At 36.9% G+C, this 19312-nt stretch overlaps 3 protein-coding genes across 4 annotated transcripts; 1 reads left to right on the top strand and 2 right to left on the bottom strand.

Annotated features, from left to right (window-relative positions):
* The first annotated feature begins 1860 nt into the window (after nt 1-1860).
* On the top strand, nt 1861-8411 carry LOC149724715 (PDZ and LIM domain protein 3-like). Its single transcript, XM_089892112.1, has 7 exons — nt 1861-2610; nt 2971-3122; nt 3811-3877; nt 6094-6146; nt 6554-6650; nt 7281-7408; nt 8020-8411. Exons 1-7 carry the CDS (start codon nt 2434-2436, stop codon nt 8156-8158), a joined length of 813 nt encoding a protein of 270 aa, XP_089748238.1. The 5' UTR covers nt 1861-2433; the 3' UTR covers nt 8159-8411.
* Nucleotides 8166-12683, bottom strand: LOC149724714 (chymotrypsin-like elastase family member 2A). Its single transcript, XM_089892092.1, has 8 exons — nt 12329-12683; nt 11765-11815; nt 10863-11004; nt 10329-10476; nt 9573-9705; nt 8981-9156; nt 8415-8534; nt 8166-8352 (listed from the first exon to the last, which is right to left on the bottom strand). The coding sequence occupies exons 1-8, from the start codon at nt 12609-12611 to the stop codon at nt 8308-8310; spliced, it is 1098 nt and encodes a 365-aa protein (XP_089748218.1). The 5' UTR covers nt 12612-12683; the 3' UTR covers nt 8166-8307.
* A 1049-nt stretch (nt 12684-13732) lies between these two features.
* Nucleotides 13733-16849, bottom strand: LOC149724713 (uncharacterized). 2 transcript variants are annotated; one of them, XM_089892095.1, is made up of 5 exons: nt 16689-16849; nt 16018-16162; nt 15442-15635; nt 14760-14990; nt 13733-14311 (listed from the first exon to the last, which is right to left on the bottom strand). In XM_089892095.1, the coding sequence occupies exons 2-5, from the start codon at nt 16146-16148 to the stop codon at nt 13824-13826; spliced, it is 1044 nt and encodes a 347-aa protein (XP_089748221.1). In that variant the 5' UTR covers nt 16149-16162; nt 16689-16849; the 3' UTR covers nt 13733-13823. The 2 variants fall into 2 exon arrangements, with proteins under 2 accessions (XP_089748221.1, XP_089748220.1); XM_089892094.1 differs by having other exon boundaries at nt 16018-16157; nt 16689-16832.
* Nucleotides 16850-19312: the final 2463 nt, after the last annotated feature.

Below are 19312 nucleotides of genomic sequence, written 5' to 3'. Positions count from 1 at the left end.
ACACTTTTTCTGCTGGACCTAACGTCGCCAGCTATTTTTAGTCAGTCACTACTATAGTGCATTTTGCATGTCTATGAAATATATGCAATGAAACTATGGCGAACATCTTGCTGGATCGGATTTTGTTGTTGTACACTCTATCGTGTACTTCGTCTACAAAGGTCGAATCCTTCAGCGATTCTGTATTGTCCTAATCACTTGGTAAGAACGCTATGTTGGTACACAAATACTCGAGTAATATCAACACGCAGTATAATAGGCGCATAATTAAAGTCCATAACTTTCCATTTAATTCTTTAAAATATAAGCTTCTGCATCCCGATAAAATAATTCTACAAACGTCATGTAGCGTGATTGGGACGATGGCCACGTCACAATTACGCTACGACGTCGATACGGTGGGTCAGAGCATTGTCATGACCCTGCGTTCGGTGCGGTTATGCCAGTTTTGATTGAGTTACGTCACGGTCAAGTTGTTGCGTGGACGTCGCCGCCAGTGATGCTACGCTATAGATATTTAAGGTCATTACCGGCACAGTAATGCTACGCTCGATATTAGGTCACTGTCAATGCGGTTCGTAGCAACCTGACGCAGTTTTGTAACGGTCGATACGGTGCGTAGCAGCCGGACGTTATTATATTGTGTGAAGATACGACGAGAGTATCGCGGTACCAACATGGCGACTTACCTTTTGATTGGGGAGCTGTTGTTGGCTTCGACTCCTTGCGGTCGGACATTCAATATGGTGTACACTGCAAATGATTAACCTTCAGGATTTGAACCATATTTTGTTTGTGGATGTTTCAATGATTATGTTCGCGTTAATTACTTTTTGGCTGTGTCCCTTTTTTGATATGATTGAGCTGTTGTGTTTGTTGCATGTTTGGCACATGTATGTCGCTGCACTCGTTGTACTATTTTTGTCTTTTTGTTGGTGTGTTCCTTACTATTTTTGTCTATATGGTTTGGTTTTACCTTGCCTGGGTATGGCAAGGGGTTTCTTACCAGAGTAGAAACCCACTACCATTGGCTGGGGGCTTGTCGTGCCGTAGTGGCTTTCCACCAACGCCAGCCACATAAACTATGAAGGTATTTTAATCTTGTTTCTATTTTCCAGAAAGATACTTAACAGCGAACCAGAAAAAATAATATTAAAGCTTCCATTTGTGTTGTGTATTGATTGATAAACTAATATGAAGAATACTATATTCGGTTTTATGAATGCGTTAGTATAATAAAACGGCCTAAACGGCCTAATTGCAAAACAATTATCTCGTTCTTTCTTTTTAATTTTGATTTTCGTATTCGAAAAAAACATTTGTTCTTAGAAAATAGGCGTCGTGTTGGGAATTTCCGGATTATTGCGGATTTTTCTTCTTTGTTGTGATTTTAGTTGACACGTGCCCATCCATTAGGGCCAAGCTCTCTTGTTAAAGTTGGATGTCCCTTTTTGATCTGCGGCCTTGACTTGATATGGAGCCGTGATGACAGCAAATAAAAGCATTAAATTGCAGCGTCACAACATAAAGTAATGGTTTCCTGTCTTGAATAGCCGTGTGGTCCGTTATGTATACGCTTTTCATAAATTTCAATCGCATATTACGCCCACAACGCCATATAAGCGAGGCCGCTACACGCAGTCTATTGAAATATCACGTTTGACTTCTAAAAGAACACTTTAAATGTTACGTTCGTGGTGCTGAGCTATAGGATGTAGGCGGTCGACAAATAAGCAGTTGAAATAGACATGACGCATTCGATAAACTACCTTTTTCTTTTTGGGCGTTGCTTCTATTTGATCTGATTCTCTTTCGCTTTGTCTCGCCTTAATGAATTCAGCTGTTACCAGCAGATTGTGGCTGTAGCTTGCAAACAACATTATCGCTAAGTACTGAACAGTTGCTTGCGTTTTTTTAACATCGGACTGTTGATTTAAGTAAAAGGCTGAACAAATTTGCCCTTATTATTTAGTAAATGTTAACCCAAAGTGTACAGAAAGTGTTTGGCAAGTAAATTTATGATAAGCATTTTAGTCTTCTGTTTGAATTTATTAAAATTTAGCATTACAGTTGTATGCATAGTTTCTATTAGAATATTTATGCTCAATAATGTATGTTGTTATAGGCGCCAAACCTGGGGTGGCAAGGTAGACAAGTCTACCCGCAATGTTATATTAACCACCCCCAGATAAAATCAATTTATTTATAGGACATTGTTTTCAATCTAAATGAGCTATTTTTTTCAAAAATACAAAATTAACCTTCATATAGTAGGATGGGGGAAGATGGGACACCTTCGGCGCATAATATCCGAATATCCTAATCATGTTTTAAACAGTTAACAACGGTCTATGGGAGTCTTGAGCATATAGTTTTATGATTCTTTAAAAATTCCTTGTTTACTACCACATCGGACGAGAAAATAGAGTTAAAATGTGTCCCAACTACCCCCACCCTACTATATTAATCATTTTTATTACACAGGAATCACAGCAGGTTAAGATGGCTCCACCACGGGTTCAAAATTCTGTTACTTTGTTTGGATCTGCACCATGGGGTTTCAGATTATCTGGAGGAAAGGAATTCAACCAACCATTAGTTATTACACGGGTAAGTAGGGCTAAATATATGTAACTTATTTACCCACATGTGGCGGTGTAACTTCAGTCGTTAACCAGAGAGTTTTGTTTCACACACTTCGTGCCTGCTTACGAGGGCCGAGCTCTTTTGTGGGTTGTCCAAATTGGCAGTCATAAAATAAAAATAATAATCTTTAAAGTTACATACGTGGTAACTTGTAAGCGGGCATGAGGTGTATAAAACAGAATTCCTGTGTTATAACGACTGTCTTGCTCCACCACACGAGGATAAAACATGTTTCATTTAGTCATTCACAATTTCCGTTAATATATTGTCGCAAAATGAAACAAGTGAAATGGTATGAAAGCTAACATTTCATCTGTTTCATAGATTACACCTGGAAGTGTAGCAGCACGATCTGGCTTGACTTCTGGTGATGTATTGGTTGCTGTAAACGGTCTGTTTGTTACTGAAATGACTCAGGATCAATGTGAGGTTAAAATAAAGCAAGCGGTTGGGTCAATTCAACTCGTTGTTGAAAAGTAAGGAAGTATTATTATAACCCAGAAAGTTACATACAAGGTAACTCTGAAGCTGGCACGAGGTGTATGTAACAGAGCACCCGTGTTTTAACTTTTAACAACTGTAGTTTTCGGCTACGTGCAGTTAAATAAGTTACATACATGGTAACTTGTAAGCTGGCACGAGGTGTATAAACATCCTTCGTGTTATAACGACTGTCATTTTCTAGCCACGCAAGGATATAGCAAGTTACATTCATTCATTTCATTAAATATGTTTGCCTGTGCCATAAATCAATGGGTAAACTCTATGCATTGTAATAAAAGGAAGCAATGTAGTCATGCTAGGTGATGATAAATGAATGATTAACTTGTTCATCCTCACATGGTGAACAGCGGCGGTCGTTATAACACAGATGTTCTGTTTCATAAACCCCGTGCCGCCTTCGAACTACACGCATGTAACTTTGTGGGTGATTGCATTTCTGTATGCCTGACAGTTAACCCATAAGAAACCACTGGATTATAGCACTTATAGTTAAGTGTCTTGTTCAAGGACACATGTGCCACAATGGTAGCAGCATAGAGCCTTGAACCTGTATCCTACGGCTACAAACACAAAAATGAGTTATGACTCTTTAAACCCCCTGGCCAGACTACTGATCATCATAAATTCATAATATAATAAAACTTGACACTTTTACAACAGAAATGCTGCAGCTGTGGCTCAAAACTCATCTGGTGAGATAACCATGGATGCTGACAGAAGTATTTATGTAAGTTTGGTTCAATTATATTGATCAATTGTCATCTTACAACATAGTAGGGTAGTAGTACTGAATATATGACCACCTACATAGTTATGTATGATATAAAGTAATGGTGTTAATATATGTAGTACAGGGTATACAAGCCTACCCTGAGAATTTTACAAGGGTGTAAAATATAGACCCTGGATTTTTCAACCATAAAAGTAAACTGAAAATAAAATAAATGATTTATATATTGTACCATTATGTAAAAAATAGGAAATTTTGACGAGGTTTAAGTTTTTTTTAATAACCTATATGTTTGGGTTACCATTGCATGAAGTAGTCAGTGCTTTCATATAACAAATTTCAAGTTTGAATGCATGTTTTGCATGGTGTAAACCAGACCCGCGAGCAGCACGAAAAGGAATGTCTGTCACGTCACAATAGATCCGCCGTACCGTTTGGTGCTGCTGCACAAACCAAGCCGAACACAACTGGATTTCGCTCGGTTTCATACAAACCTAAAACAACAACACCAGACACCAGCAACATGACCAAAGTAGTGCAGGAATCACCGGACTTGTAAACAATGTCTTTAACCAAAGCTTACTGAAATGTGTGGGTGATTTCAAATTAACTGTATTTTACAAAACAATTACCACATGTACATAGGTGCCTAACATGGGTATGCATGGAATGCCCTGGAATCATATAATCATCAACTATGTGAATAATATGGGTAAATGTACAACTGGTAAATTAGGGGGAAAAAACACCAACTAAGGATAAAGTCTTGGGCATTTGGTCTAAAAAGCTCCCTGATTTCCAAAAGATAGGAGCCTATGTTCTTGTGTTATATAAAATTCTAGTTGCAATTAAGTCATAAATTTTGAAAAGCCACCATTATAATCATGCAGTTTGATTCGGCATTTTTCACATTCCATGTAAGCATCAAGTGCTTCCATATCACTTATAAAGTATAAGACACTTTATATTTTATATTTCGATGGTTTCCCAATTTTCTAAGGTGCAAAGGGCATATAATACTTAATGTTTTACCTGTTGGTTAGAGAAAACATTGCTGGCAATGCGTGGCAGTCTTTAGCACAAGTGATATGTGTTTAAGGCTGCTTCCATTGGTGGCAGGTGTATCTATAAGAGACACTTAATGGCAATTTCCCCAACCCAGTGGTCACTAATAGGCAGTTCATATGTCAGCCATACATTAAAAAAATAAAATGATCACCCACAAAGCTACACATGTGGTAACTCATAAGCTGGCAAGAGGTGCACGAAACAGAACACCCGTGTCACCACGCTGAGGGTAAATAACATACATTCCTTCATGTATGTGGAAAAATAAAACAGAAAAAAATCATAACAGCTTTGTGCAAATTATGAGATAGCACGAACAAACAGCTGTCAAAATGTTGAATGTAAAGGTCAAAGATACTTTATCGCTTCCCTATTGTTACTTGTGTCACATGCACTTGTGTGTTTTTGGCTTTGGGTTGAACTTTATCTTATGTACTAGTATTTGCATTAAGTTTCATTGTACTTCCTCCAAATATATTTGTACTTTTATCTTCATACATTCATTCTGTTACTTCTGCTACTATTCTTAATGTAATATAATCTATTCTGGTCCATCTGGTAAAAAAAAACGTTAATTTTATTTCTACATTTGTCTATCATTCGGAAAAACTTAATCAGGTTTCTTTATACACCAGATGAGCAAAAAAATGATTATTGTCATACATTTTACTGTACACAAAGAGTGGAAAATTCTTGAACAAAATACAGTTACCTTATGTGCATGTATAAGTTGATACAGAAAACCTTTTTTTAAATCCTCTAGTAGGTTGGGGTAAAATGGGACAAATTTGTGCCACGCGAGGATAAGTTAGTTACATTCGTTCGTTTAAAGTTAATTATTCATACGTGTGCTGTGTTTATCAATTTCCACACTGCCCAGTTTGGAATCAAATTGTGCTTATTTTCATGTTGGCTTTTATCTGTTTTTTAGCAGCATGAATCAAATAACATCACAACTGAATGGCATTGAAGTGCACATATATAGTAGGTTGGGGTAAGATGGGACATGTTTTCTTTCTATTTTTCTCGTTCGATTTGGGAGTAAACAAAGGAATCCAGAATTATATAACCGTAGTCGTAAATGAAGTCAGTACTATGTGAACACAACTGTATTTATGAACGTATATTATAAAACTTATGTTAAGGTACAAGGCGGGCCAACACATAATAGAACAGGACAAAGTGGAACTGCAACAAGGTATATATTCTTATATATTGAGTATATAAGCATATTCTTATAGTTTATGCTCCACGACAAGGTTAAACCATAAATTATTTCCGAAATGCCAAACTGGTTACCGTCGGCCTCTATATAGGCCAGTGTGAGGGTTCGAGGCTCGATGCTGCTACCATTGTAGGCGTATGTGTCCTTGGGCAAGACGTCAATTTCTCCAACCCAGTGGTCACTAATAGGTTGTCAAATTATCAGGCATATATAAATAAAATGATAAAAATCCCCAAAAAGCAAGCCTACACAAAGTTACATTCGTGGTAGCTCGTAAGCTGGCCCGAGGTGTGTATGAAACAGAACACTAATGTTGTAACGACTGTGGTTTTCTTTTTATACGATAGGATAAATAACTTACGTTCTTTTCTTTCATACAGACCTATGAAAGTACCTATAAGCGGTCACAACTCTGTACCAGTGTTCGATCCATCGATGCTTAAAAAATCCGCATCAACAAAACAAGGAACTGTAGTCGTAAGTGCTTTTATGTATCTATAGAAACTTTTATTGCTTTAAACAAGATATTTGTGCTAAACTCAATGGATCTGGTTCTGACCTAGTGGTCATAAATTTAGACAATTCTCGTAACAAAATTATAGTAGGGCTTAGATACTGCGAAATGGGTAACATACCAAAATCAAGCCCAATAAATTATAAATATATAGTAAGATGGGGGAAGATGGGACACATTCTCATTATATTTTCTCGTCCCACTTGGTAGTAAACAAAGTACATTTAGAACATTGTAAAACCGTATGCTTACGACTCTAAAAGAGCGTTGTTAATTGTTCAAAACACGATTAGTATATTCAGATATTACGTGATAAACGTGTCCCATCTTCACCCATTCTACTATATTTTACCTAGAATGGCATCATCGGGCACTTATTCAAATAAAATCCATGAAACAATGATTCTAAGGAATGCAACAGCCACACTTTTAACTAACGCTCTTCCACACACCTTTTTAACCTTTAACGACTGTCGTTTTGCTGTTAATTCCCTTCTCTTCCGTGTTTAAATTATATGATCTTCTCTATCGTTTTCAAAATAAATGAAAATAAAGTTACGAAGAATCAATTTACAAAGTGCATTACATTCCAGATGAAAGGACCAGGCAAATCTAAAGTGATCCACGCGCAATATAACACGCCTATGGGAATGTATTCGAATGATAATATCATTGATACTGTACAAGCACAAGCTCAATCTATGGGAGTGTCTTTGCCCGGGTAAGAACGATCCTAACATGATATGTGCTGTTGAAACAAGCATTGATTTTTCAAGTAAACAATCACAAACGCTAGTTTGAGGTTTAAGTTTCGTCGCTGCCACCATTAAGGATGTATTTATTATGTCCTTAACACAACGACAATTGCTACAACCCTGTGGCCACTAATAGGTTGTCCAAATTATAAGCCACACAGAAAACAACCACCCACAAAGTTTCAAATTATGTAATAACTCTTATTACCTTGCAACTCGTAACAAAAGCAATCATTCACGAAGTTGTACATGTGGGGTGACACTTAAGCGAGTATGAGGTGTATGAAACAGAACACCCATGTTATAACGACTGTCATTGCCCCGCCATGCGAGGATATATAAGTTACATACGTGGTAACTTGTAAGCGGGCACGAGGTGTATGAAACAGAACACCCATGTTATAACGACTGTCATTGCCCCGCCATGCGAGGATATATAAGTTACATGTGGTAACTTGTAAGTGTTCACGAGATGTATAGAACAGAACAACCGTTTAAAACGATTGTCTTTGTCCCGCAACACAAGGATAAATAAGAAGTCCGTTTATTCAACTGTTTTAATCTTTTTCTGAATTAGGGCTAGCGGAGACTCTTCCCCTCTGAACCCAAACTCTGCTGTTTTCCGCGAAGTACATCGACAGTCTGCAGCCCCAAACAAATCAAACCAGTCAAGGAGTTTTAAGATGCTGCAGTCGTTCGTAGAAAATGAAAATTGATTGGAAAATATACTTAAGAACTGGAATTTTATTGCACCTTAAATACTATGTTTCGGTTAAAGTGTATGTTTGTATTTAAAAACACAGACTGAAACCGGATAGAATATCTTCGAAACACAAAACTGCAAGTGTTTTTATAAGTCTATTATTTATACTCTTGTGTTCATCTCGATCCAACTTGTAAAATTTTCCACCTGAAGAAATGTGACATAATGCATAAACTATTGCCTATATAAAGTTTTGTGTTACACTATACCTTTGTGTATATTCCTGGTTTTTGTGCTTGCCCACATATAGTAGTTCCGTATGAAGTTATACCATGTAAGTAATACGAGCCATCGGGGTGTAGACACAGCAAAGGTCCGCCACTGTCACCCTATGTATAGTTAGAACGGTTGTAAAAACGGTTGAATATGCTGGTGCCTGGTTAGTGGGGTTATGGGTTCAAGGCTTTTCGCTGCTACTGTACTGTAGCCGAATATATGTCCTTGGGCAAGACACTTAACCGCACTTGCTCTAACCCAGCGGTAACTTACGGATTGTCTAAAAGTCATAAAATCAAAAGTTGGAAAAAAAACCTTTAAAAAGTGGTGTGGTAACTCGTAAGCAGGCAGGAGGTGCGAAACAGAACACTCGTGTTATAACGACTATATTTGCCCCGCCACGCGAGGATATATAAGTTACATTCGTGCTGGTAACTCGTAAGTGGGCACGGGGTGTATGAAACAAAACAGTCGTGTTATACCTACTGTCGCTATCCCTGTCATGCAAGGATAAATAAGTCACATTACATTAAACTTGTACATTTCAACATTGTCATACATTACATGAATCCTCTCCAGCTATCCCTCCAGCACAAAACTTCGGGTCCCTTGTCGTTACTATACGATTGTTGTAAGACGTTGAATGCACAAGAGTTTGTTCCTCGCATAAAATACGGGGGGTGACGACCACGTTCAGTTGCATCAATACGTCACTACGCGACCCTCTTGGTGAAGCTGGATTATAGACGAACAAAAAAAAGTTTGTTTTTTTTATTGTCCTTAATAAATGAATAAATAAACTTTAAATTGCCTTTCGCAACACGATTGTCTTATAATTACTCTTTGTTATAATATTATTAAATACAACTTAACATGAGTTAGTTATACTGTTGTGGGGTTTAGCAATCACGCTTTTATTTGACACTTTTCTTCGAGTATATAGTTCATGGGACGACATTCGTTATTATACACGTTTATGGGTAGAATGAAAAGCGAGAAAATAGAATGAAAAGTTCCCATCTTCCTCCACCTTACTATATACACAAAACCTATTCGATAAAAGAGGTTACTGACCACAAACAATATAATGTAACAAACAATTTGACATTTAAGTTTAAATCAGAAAAAATGCTCGTTAAGATTAAACTTACCGGTCAACCCCCAACCAAGAATTGTACAGATGGAACCAGCAAACGTCGGTTCAAACGTGTTGTCCGTTCGAGTGTTGTTGTCCACAATACAAGCTGGTCTTACATATTCACTAAACGTAACTGATTCGTTTGTCTGTGAACATTTATAATGAATGATTGAATGAATGTAACTTATTTATCCTCGCGTGGTGGGGCAACGACAGTCGTTATAACACGGGTGTTCTGTTTCATACGCCTCGTGTTAGCTTAAGAGTTACAACGTATGTAACTTTGTAGGTGATTGTTTTTCTCTACGGCCGACACTGACAACCCGCATTTTTGACTACTGGGTTGGAACAGTTGTCGTTAAGTTTCTTTCCGTGGACACATATGCTCACAATGATACCTTCAGGCCTATTTGAGCACAAAGGTAACCTTTTTACTACGGCGCCGATAATACCAAAAATTACACACAAACTTACATATTACATATATATAGTAGGGTGGGGAAAGATGGGACACCTTTTCATTCCATTTTCCCGTTCCATATGATAACAAACAAAGAATTTTCAAGAAATTTTAAAACCATATTTTCACGACTCCCATAAACCATCGTTAATTGTTTAAAACACGATCAGGATATTTGGATATTATGTGCTAAAGGTGTCCCATCTTCCCCCACCCTACTATATCAATGGTCTTTCTTATCACAGAAATATTATTAACTGATCGCCATAATCATTAAGTTATCATGTGTTATAAATCTACCTACATTACCTTAATCAAAGCTATGTCGTTGTTGAAGTTCAAACTATTGTATTGGCCATGGACAATTATCTGAATAATACTTCGTTGGATTTCATTTCCCGATACAACACTTGTGTTATGTCGTCCGAATATAACGCTATACAAATCCGGCGATATGCTGTGGAAATAAATAAATAAATAAATGTAACTTGCTTGTCTTCGCATGGCGGGCAACTACAGTCGTTATGACACAAGTTTTCTGTTTCATACACCTTATGCCTGCTTATTACGAGTTACCACGTATGCAACTTTGTGAGTGATTGTAACTTTGTATGGCTGACAATTTAGGCAACCCAAATGCGACCACTGGGTTGAAGCAATTGCCGTTAAGTGTCTTGCCCAAGAACACAATCGTTCAAAACGGTAGCAGCGATGAGCCTTGAAGCTAGAGGCAGTTGCTCTAACCACTTTGCCAGGGCGTTAAAATTATGATGATTATCTACGTGCCAACTATACCTTTATGTAAAATCAACGCAATAAAAATTAGCTATTACAAAAACTTACGTCCCGAAGCAATGCGCTGCAGTAACAACCCATCTTTCGTTGACCAAAGTACCCCCGCATACTCCACCATCCTTTATCCCATTTGCTCGTTCATAAATGTAAGACATCCATGGCCACTGACCTTCCAATGCTGTGCTTCCACCTTAAACGCATCCAAATTAACCAACAGTTTCCGTTGAAACCCATATATAGTAACCTAATAGATATACTGGATCATTGTAATGTGGATATAGTAGGAGTGGGGAAGATGGGACACCTTGTACACATATTATCCAAATAGCCTCATCGTGTTTTAAAGAATTAACAACGGTCTGTGGAAGTCGTGGGGATACGGTTTTATAGTTTTTTAAATGTTTTTTTTGTTTACTAACCAATGAAATGAGAATACACAATGAAAAGGTGTCCCATCTTCCCCACTCTACTATATACTGAATCATAATGTAGCTGGTGTCTTAATATATTCGTTCCGGCCGATATATTTGTTCCGGGTGCTATATGGCACATGAACAGAAGGTAGGAACGCAATGGATGTGCGTGAATCATCGCATATTGTAGCTGGTACCGTGGCGTACTGATTAGCTCGTGTTTCTTTTTACTTGCTTGTCCAAATTGTTAGCAATATTATACAGCAGGGCGGGAGAAGATTTAGGTTAGCACGTAATGGCCAAATGGCCTGATCGTGTTTTAAATAATTACCAACGGCATATAGGAGTCGTGGAAATACAGTTGTATAATTCATTGAATGTTCTTTGTTTATAGTCAAATGGGACGAGAAAATAGAATGAAAAGGTGTCCCATCTAACCCCACCCAACTATACAACAAATCTCCCAAAAAATTATATAGGATTTAGGTTTTAATAACGTTATATCCTATCTTACCCCACAGCACTACACGTTCTTACCTATTATTCTTCCTTTTAAAATTGCCACCAGAAAAGGTCCAAGAACAGGTTCTGTAAACATTACAAGTTCAGTCTCAGTTTTTTTTTAAATAATTTAAAAATTGTAGCTCGCATCATATTGTGCGTTTAGCAGCCACGCTTTTATTTAAACTTTTACTAAATCGTTTTACCAACAGCAGCGTATTTTAACGACTGTGATTTTGTTGCTAATCTCCTTCTCGTTGTTTTAACATTAACCTATATTATAATCTTCGTTACTGTATTGGAAGAGAAAAAATAATATATATATAGTAGAGTGGGGGAAGATGGGACACCATTAAAACATAATATCCAAATAGCCTGATCGTGTTTTAAACAATTAACAACGGTCTGTGGAAGTCGTGAAGATGCGGTTTTATAATTCATTGAATGTTCTTTGTTTACTACCAAATAAAAAGAGAAAACTAAACGAAAATGTGTCCCTTCTTCCTCCACCCAACTATATATATATATATATAGATTATGTAAAACCTAAACAATACGTAACTATATATACAACATAACATATCTTGAACAATACGTAACCTAACGCCTCTGCACTTCGTCCAACTATTGGTGGTCTCCCGCAACTAAATATTGAAGTATTGCTTGTAGTACTTATACTGCTTGTACTTTCGAAAACAGTAGTGTTCAAAATTGTAGGTAAAGTCGTAACTATCAATTTAGTAGATGTTTCGGGCGCTGATGTGGTTGTTGTGCTCGTTATATTTCCAGGGGTTTTTGTATCGTAGAAAAATAAAAAGCCGAACAAAGTAACAGACGTTCCAACAACCGTCCATCCGGTGAATATCCAAGCTGTCGATAACATTTTTAACTAAAACACCACTAATGGTATTTTGCTAATAAAGCTGCAATGCAGACCTGCGATAGGCATAGTAATATTATAGTATAGGGTGGGGAAATTTGAGACACCTTTAGCACATAGTATCTAAATAACCTGATCGTGTTTTAAACAATTAACAACGATCTATGGGAGTCGTGAGGATACGGTTTTATAATTCTTTGAATGTTCTTTGTTAACTACTAAATGAGAAAATATAATGAAATGCTGTCCCACCTTTCCCCACTCTAATAAATATATGATAGGGTGGTAAGATGGGACATGTTTTCGTTCTCTTTTCTCGTCTCATTTTGTAGTAAACAAAGAATATTTACAAACTTGTATAATAACCGCAGCCTCACGACTCTAGAATAACGTTGTTAATGTTATAAACACGAAAACATAATAAGCGGTTTAAGTGCTTATGGTGTTCTATCTTACCCCACACTGTAATATACATCGTCTGATAACACAATATATTTGTTTCGATAATTTGTTTGCGAATCCTTTATACTACTTTGCTGATACCTACAACGTATTTATTTATCAAAAAATAGTAATTATATAGCGGCCTACAGAACAAGTAATTTTGTTTCTACATTTTGTGTCCTAATCTCTTATACTGTCTGTACTGAGGTAGGCTAACGTAACGTTTCTGTCTTAATTCATATTGTTTTGACGTAAAACTACAAAAACGCCTAGGGTAATTCGAAGTACCGGACTCAGGCTGTACTAGGTAACGTACAGAAATGAGCTGCAGGCCATTTAATGTGAAGTTTTGTTAGTGACTCAAAGTTTAAATGTTATTCTGTAACAGATTGAGTCGGTTATAAATAGAATAGCCACGTGTAGTGTAAAGCTGCTTGCTAAGTGCTAAATCTATTATAAATAAATAGTTTTAACTTAAAGTAGGAAGGGGTATAATATGGAAATGTTTTTATTCTATTTTCTTATCGCATTCGGCAGTAAACAATGAATATTTACGGTATTATACTCGTAGGCCGTGAAAAAGTGTTGTTAAAATAAAATAGTGATAAGAAAAATATGGAATTTTCTGCCAAAGTATTCTATTTTACCCACAGCACAAACTATAAACCATTATCGTAAAATAGGTTTACAATAAATATCTTTTATTTGTCAAATGCAAGTAAAGTGTGGTATATAAATGAATATGTACAACAGTACAAACACTTGTATTTATCAAACACTAGTTTCTCTGACTACAGAAGTCGTTGTCGGCCCGCTTGTTTCATTCGGTCGATTAATCGGTGTTTTATACGCAATCACACCGTCCAGCGTTACGCCAGGTAACGTCGGGGTTTCTGGGCGATTTCGTGAAAAAGTTCCGCCCGTTGCTTGATGGTATAGCTTTGCTAGCACAGATTGAACAACATTATCGTCATTATTTGCTGAGTTTCGTCTCGAACCGTGCAAAACTTTTAGCTCAAGTTGTCTGGCACGCCTCCTACACCCAAACCAAGTGCATATAAGAAACAAACCTAGTCCCAACATGAATACCCCCATCGCTAAAGGTGTTGTACTAAGTTCTTGTAATCTAACGCGATCTTTTCCTGTGTTTGTCTTCGCACTAACTCCGATACATACAAATACCAAACCCCCAAACACCATTAGTGGCGCGAACCCACTCGACAACTTGGAACATCTTCTGGCTCGGTCAGATTCTTGTTCTGTAGAAATGATGGGTTATAAAAAGGCTTCGTTCGTGTCGCTACCTCTAACACAGAAGCCATGGGTTCGGGGCTCAACGCTGCTACCATTATGGGCGCATGTGTCTATTGGACAAGAGCACCTGCTCTAACCCAGTGGTTACTTATGGGTTGTATAATACCAGCGATATACAGTAATAAAACAGTATCACAAAGTTACATACGTGGTAACTCGTAAGCTGGCACGAGGTGTATGAAACAGAACACCCGTGTTATAACGACTGTCGTTGCCCCACCATGCGAGGACAAACAAGTTACATTCGTGATAACTCGTATGCGGGCATCATGAGGTGTATGAAACAGAACACTCGTGTTATAACGCCTGTCGTTGCGAGCACAAATAAGTTAAATCTAATTACAAATAATAAATAAGTTACATTCAATCACATTTATTAGTTGTTAACCTTACCAAGATCTTTTACTTTATCCCAGTGATGACGTGTCCATTCACGACCAATACTTCTGCGTGTTGAAGATCGGCTGATGCGAGGAGCATTTAACGCTTCATCTGCAAGTGATGTTTGTCGTAATGGTAGCGAGGCTACAACGTCACTAATAGATGAAGACCTTGATACGTATGATATCCCACCAACCGACCTTGTGCGTGGAAAACCAACCGTGGGAAAAGTAAAGCTTTCACCTGTGAAAGAAATAGAGATCATTTTAGCGGTGTAAAATGACATGCCTTCAGACCAGAGTTTAAGGGTTCGAGACTCGATGTTGGCACTACATCGTAGGCGTTTGTGTCCTTGGACAGGAAACCTATTATGGGAAATGTTTTATTCTATTTTCCTCATCCTGTTAGTGGTCAACAAAGCATATTCACAAACTGTAACCGCTTTCTCGCGACTCAACAAATTACGTTGTTAACTGTGCATTTAGAATTGATGCTAACTGTCTCCCATCTTTCCCACAAACTATATGTTATAATTTCCAATATAAGAATATTCACAAACTGTAACCGCTTTCTCGCAACTCAATAAAATGCGTTCTTAACTGTTCAAACACGATGAAAAAATATTGGATATAGAATAGATTCTAACTGTCTCCCATTTTACCCAGGCAATATGTTATAATTTCTGATATAATACCTGACAAGCTTGCATCTGAATTCCTATAGCTGGTGGAAGGTGGGCCAGGTAGAAACACATCGCTGCTTTGGTAATCATTTGATTCTGTGACGATGCTTTCCCTTATATAAGTTGCACCAAATCTTGATGACGAAGGTGCTGCTGTTATCAATGGAGGTGTACGGTGGATAACTTGCGTGTCTCTTCTTTGTAACCTGAAGGAATATATGAATGAATGTAACTTGCTTTATCTTCGCGTGACCGGAAAATGACAGTCGTTGTGATACGGATGTTTTGTTTCATACACCTCGTGCCCGCTTACGAATTACCAAGTATACGTAACTTTGTGGGTGATTAAATAAATGAATGTAAGTTGTTTATCTTTGCATGACTGGGCAACGACAGTCATTTTTATAACGTCTGTGTCCTGTTAAATACACCTCGTACCCGCTTACAAGTTACCCCGAGTAACTTCGTTATTTTATTGCCGTATGACTGACAATTTAGAGAACCCATTAGTGACCACTGGGTTGTTGCAATTGCCTTTAAGATTCTTGCCCAAGGTCACATACACCCGCAATAGTAGCAGCTTTAAACCTGGAGGAAGAAGGTGCAGATTGCGCATGGTGTTCATTTTCATGAGGGAGGAGTTTTGACGTCGAAGATGACGTTGAGGATGGCGACCCCATGTGGTCCGTAGTTGTTTCTGGTGTGTCACTCGGCATCATATGACCATGCTATACTACATAACATGAATTAGGGTGGGTAAGATGGAACACTGTGGGGTAAGATGAGACACTGTGGGGTAGGATGAGACACTGTGGGGGTAAGATGAGACACGCCCCATTTGTTCGTAAACAGAAAGTATTTGGGGATTACGAGAGTCGGTTAGTTTTAAATACATTTGATCAAAAGATTAGATTATGACTAAACAGCTAACTACAGTTTACAAAAAGTTATCGTGTAAAATATAAACAATGGAGAACGAATCACATTCAAACCCGTTTCGTTTATAATTCTGGTTTATTTTATTATTAACTTTAAAAAAATAATATAATTCAAAAAGTTTGCTTTTAATTTTAATTTATCTTTAGGAATAGTACCTAATATTTTAATAGAAATATTATTAATAAATAAATTATCTCCATAGCGTTTATTATTATAACCTTCACTATTAAAAAATAAATTATAAATCTAAGCTTTATTAATTCACAAAACTACTGTAGTAATTATATGTTAAACGAACAAAGTTATATATTCCAACTTACCATTTAACGTTATTGTTCTATAACAACCTCGGCAACAATCTAAGCATATATGTTTACACCAACATAACTGCTTTGTACTATGTACGAGTAAAGCTTTTGTTGTTTTCCGGATCTGATACGGCCTATGACATCACATCATGATACTGACGCCATTTCCGGTGGCTTGTTTGTTGTGCTTCTATACAACTTAGCATGGCATAGATATAACATTTATACTAACATGTAAAATAAGTCGAAATATTCAGATTTTGAACAAAATTTTTTTGTTTTGAAATCGACAAAATGAATGTAATTTCCTTTATCCTTGAGTGGCGGAAAACGATGGTTCTTATAACATGGGTGTTCTAGTTCATTCACCTTGTCCTTGCTTATCAGTTATCATGCATGTAAGTTTGTATAGGTAAAACTTCAATTTGGACAACCCGCAATTGACAGTTTATGTTCAATTGGGAAGCGAATATGGTAGCGGTAGTGATTGAAGTTTATATTTCGCAATGTTTCCCGATTGAATCATTGCCTGCGCATATAATTACTAAGCTCTTTGTTTATTTTTTAAATACGTTCTGTGGATTTTCGCGGCAGTACTGCACCAGTGTTTGAAACAAAAATAAACTGTTTTTTTTACGAATTCTATCGCTTTTTTGCAACTATACTGTTGGAAAATTAAAGTCCGTCGGGTGGCGCAGGTAAGCAATAAACTCGTGCACCAGGTAGTTGTTGAAATATCACACGTTCTATTTGGACAGCAACGATTTGATGGGTAGGCTGTATTAGACAGGTTTTCATTTGACGCCTAGATTTACATTTTTATGTACAATCATGCGAAAAGATATGCAAGGAAACAATTAATTGCAGTTAAAGGATTATGGAAAAGGTGTTTTGTTCTTTATATGTCTAGTATAGAACTGCGCACATTTCCCTGCCTAATTAAATACCTGCCTAATTCAAAAATGGCAATTCTGTGTTTTAAGAACCATTTATTGTCGAGTAGTTCGTATTGTAGGGTAGGGTAGGATGGAACATGTTTTCATTCTCTTTAATTGTGTCATTTAGCAGAAAACACCGACTAGTTACAGAATTATATAACTGTAGCCCGGTAACTTTAGAAAAGCGTTGTTAGTTGTTTAAACACTATTAGGAAATATAGAATATTATGCCCTAACTGTATCCCATCTTACCCCATATACGTGAGAATGTTTAAGTATACACTAGGTAAATGCTGCTCAACGTAAAAAATAAACAGCAATTCCAGGAAAGACGTTTTAGGCCTTTTTTTAAAAAAAGTGAACAAATTGAAATATCCATTCTTCGAAATAAAACTTGGGTTCCATTTTTTAATAAAAAATAAAAAATGATGTTCTGTGAAATAAATCTTGGGTCCATTTTTTTAAGTAAAAAATTAAAACGGCGATTCCGCGAAATGGATCTTAGGTTCCTTTTTGTTCTATGAACACATACGTACAAGCGGGTTGCCAGCAATCGATAATCATTTACTAATCCCTCTACTCTCACGCGCGATCAATGTTCGTAAATATGTAACTAATAACATCATTTGCTATTTTCAATTACTATATATGTAAAGCAGTAATATATTGTTGCGAGAGGTTCCCAACTATATATGTATAAGCTATAAACGATCGGTATAAGTGGTACAGTAGGGTGGGGTAAGATGGGACATATTCTTTTCTTGTCTTATTTTGTAGTAACCAAAGATTATTTACAGAATTATATAACCGTATCTAGGCGACTCTAAAAGAGCGTTGTTAATTGTTCAAAACACAATCCGTGAATATGGGATATGAGTGCTAATGGTATCCCATCTTACCCCACAGTACAATATTATAGCTCTTTATAGCCAGGAAAGTCGGAAAATTATTTCAAAGAAAAAGTAAAGTCTCAGTGTTATGGTCGATTTAAGTTGTTTGGCCTAATTAGATTAGATTACGAGTCGTGGAAACGAAACAGTTTCATTAGCGCTCTGTACTTTTGGAAACCATATTTATTTGTAGCATATTTTAGTGATTATACTATTGTGTTACAGTAGACCATAAATTCGCTTAATGAAATGTACCATAAACACTTAATGAATCATGTACTAAAGTAGTTAACTGATTGCTAATACAGAACTTTACCGTTTTTAGGTAATGAGAGAGCTTTAGCGAGAGGTGACCTATTAGTACGCACTTGGCATTTCATTACAGTTTCTTATCGATTTGCAATACGTTAATATGTCCGAAGTAGCCTATACACGAAAATGGTGTGCATGGGGCCAAACCTGGCCTAAATTTCAGGTTTTTGACAAGGACCTCACCCTCAAAGAATAGAATAGAACACGATGTACGAGTTAAATAATTTATATTTTTGTTGCTTTTAATGTTGCAGTCGATAAAAAAAGGTTCGAAAATTGACCTCAGAAAATGTGGTCAAGTCAATAATTTTTTAAACAAACGTAGGCATATAGCGTATTTAAAATAAAGTACTGTGGTGTAACATAGACACTGTATCGTATTTTGAACAATTTACAACGCTCTTTAAGAGTCGTTAGGCTGCATTTTTACACTTCTGTAAATATTCCTTGTTTACTACTAAATGGGACCATAAAAAAGAATAAAGCCTGTCCCACC

The sequence above is a fragment of the Ciona robusta genome, chromosome 14 (genome assembly GCF_009617815.1).
Source record: "Ciona robusta chromosome 14, ASM961781v2".
Classification (NCBI taxonomy): Eukaryota; Metazoa; Chordata; class Ascidiacea; order Phlebobranchia; family Cionidae; genus Ciona; species Ciona robusta.
The sequence above is the reverse complement of the archived record's forward strand: the minus strand, read 5'-3'. Positions and strand labels throughout refer to the sequence as shown.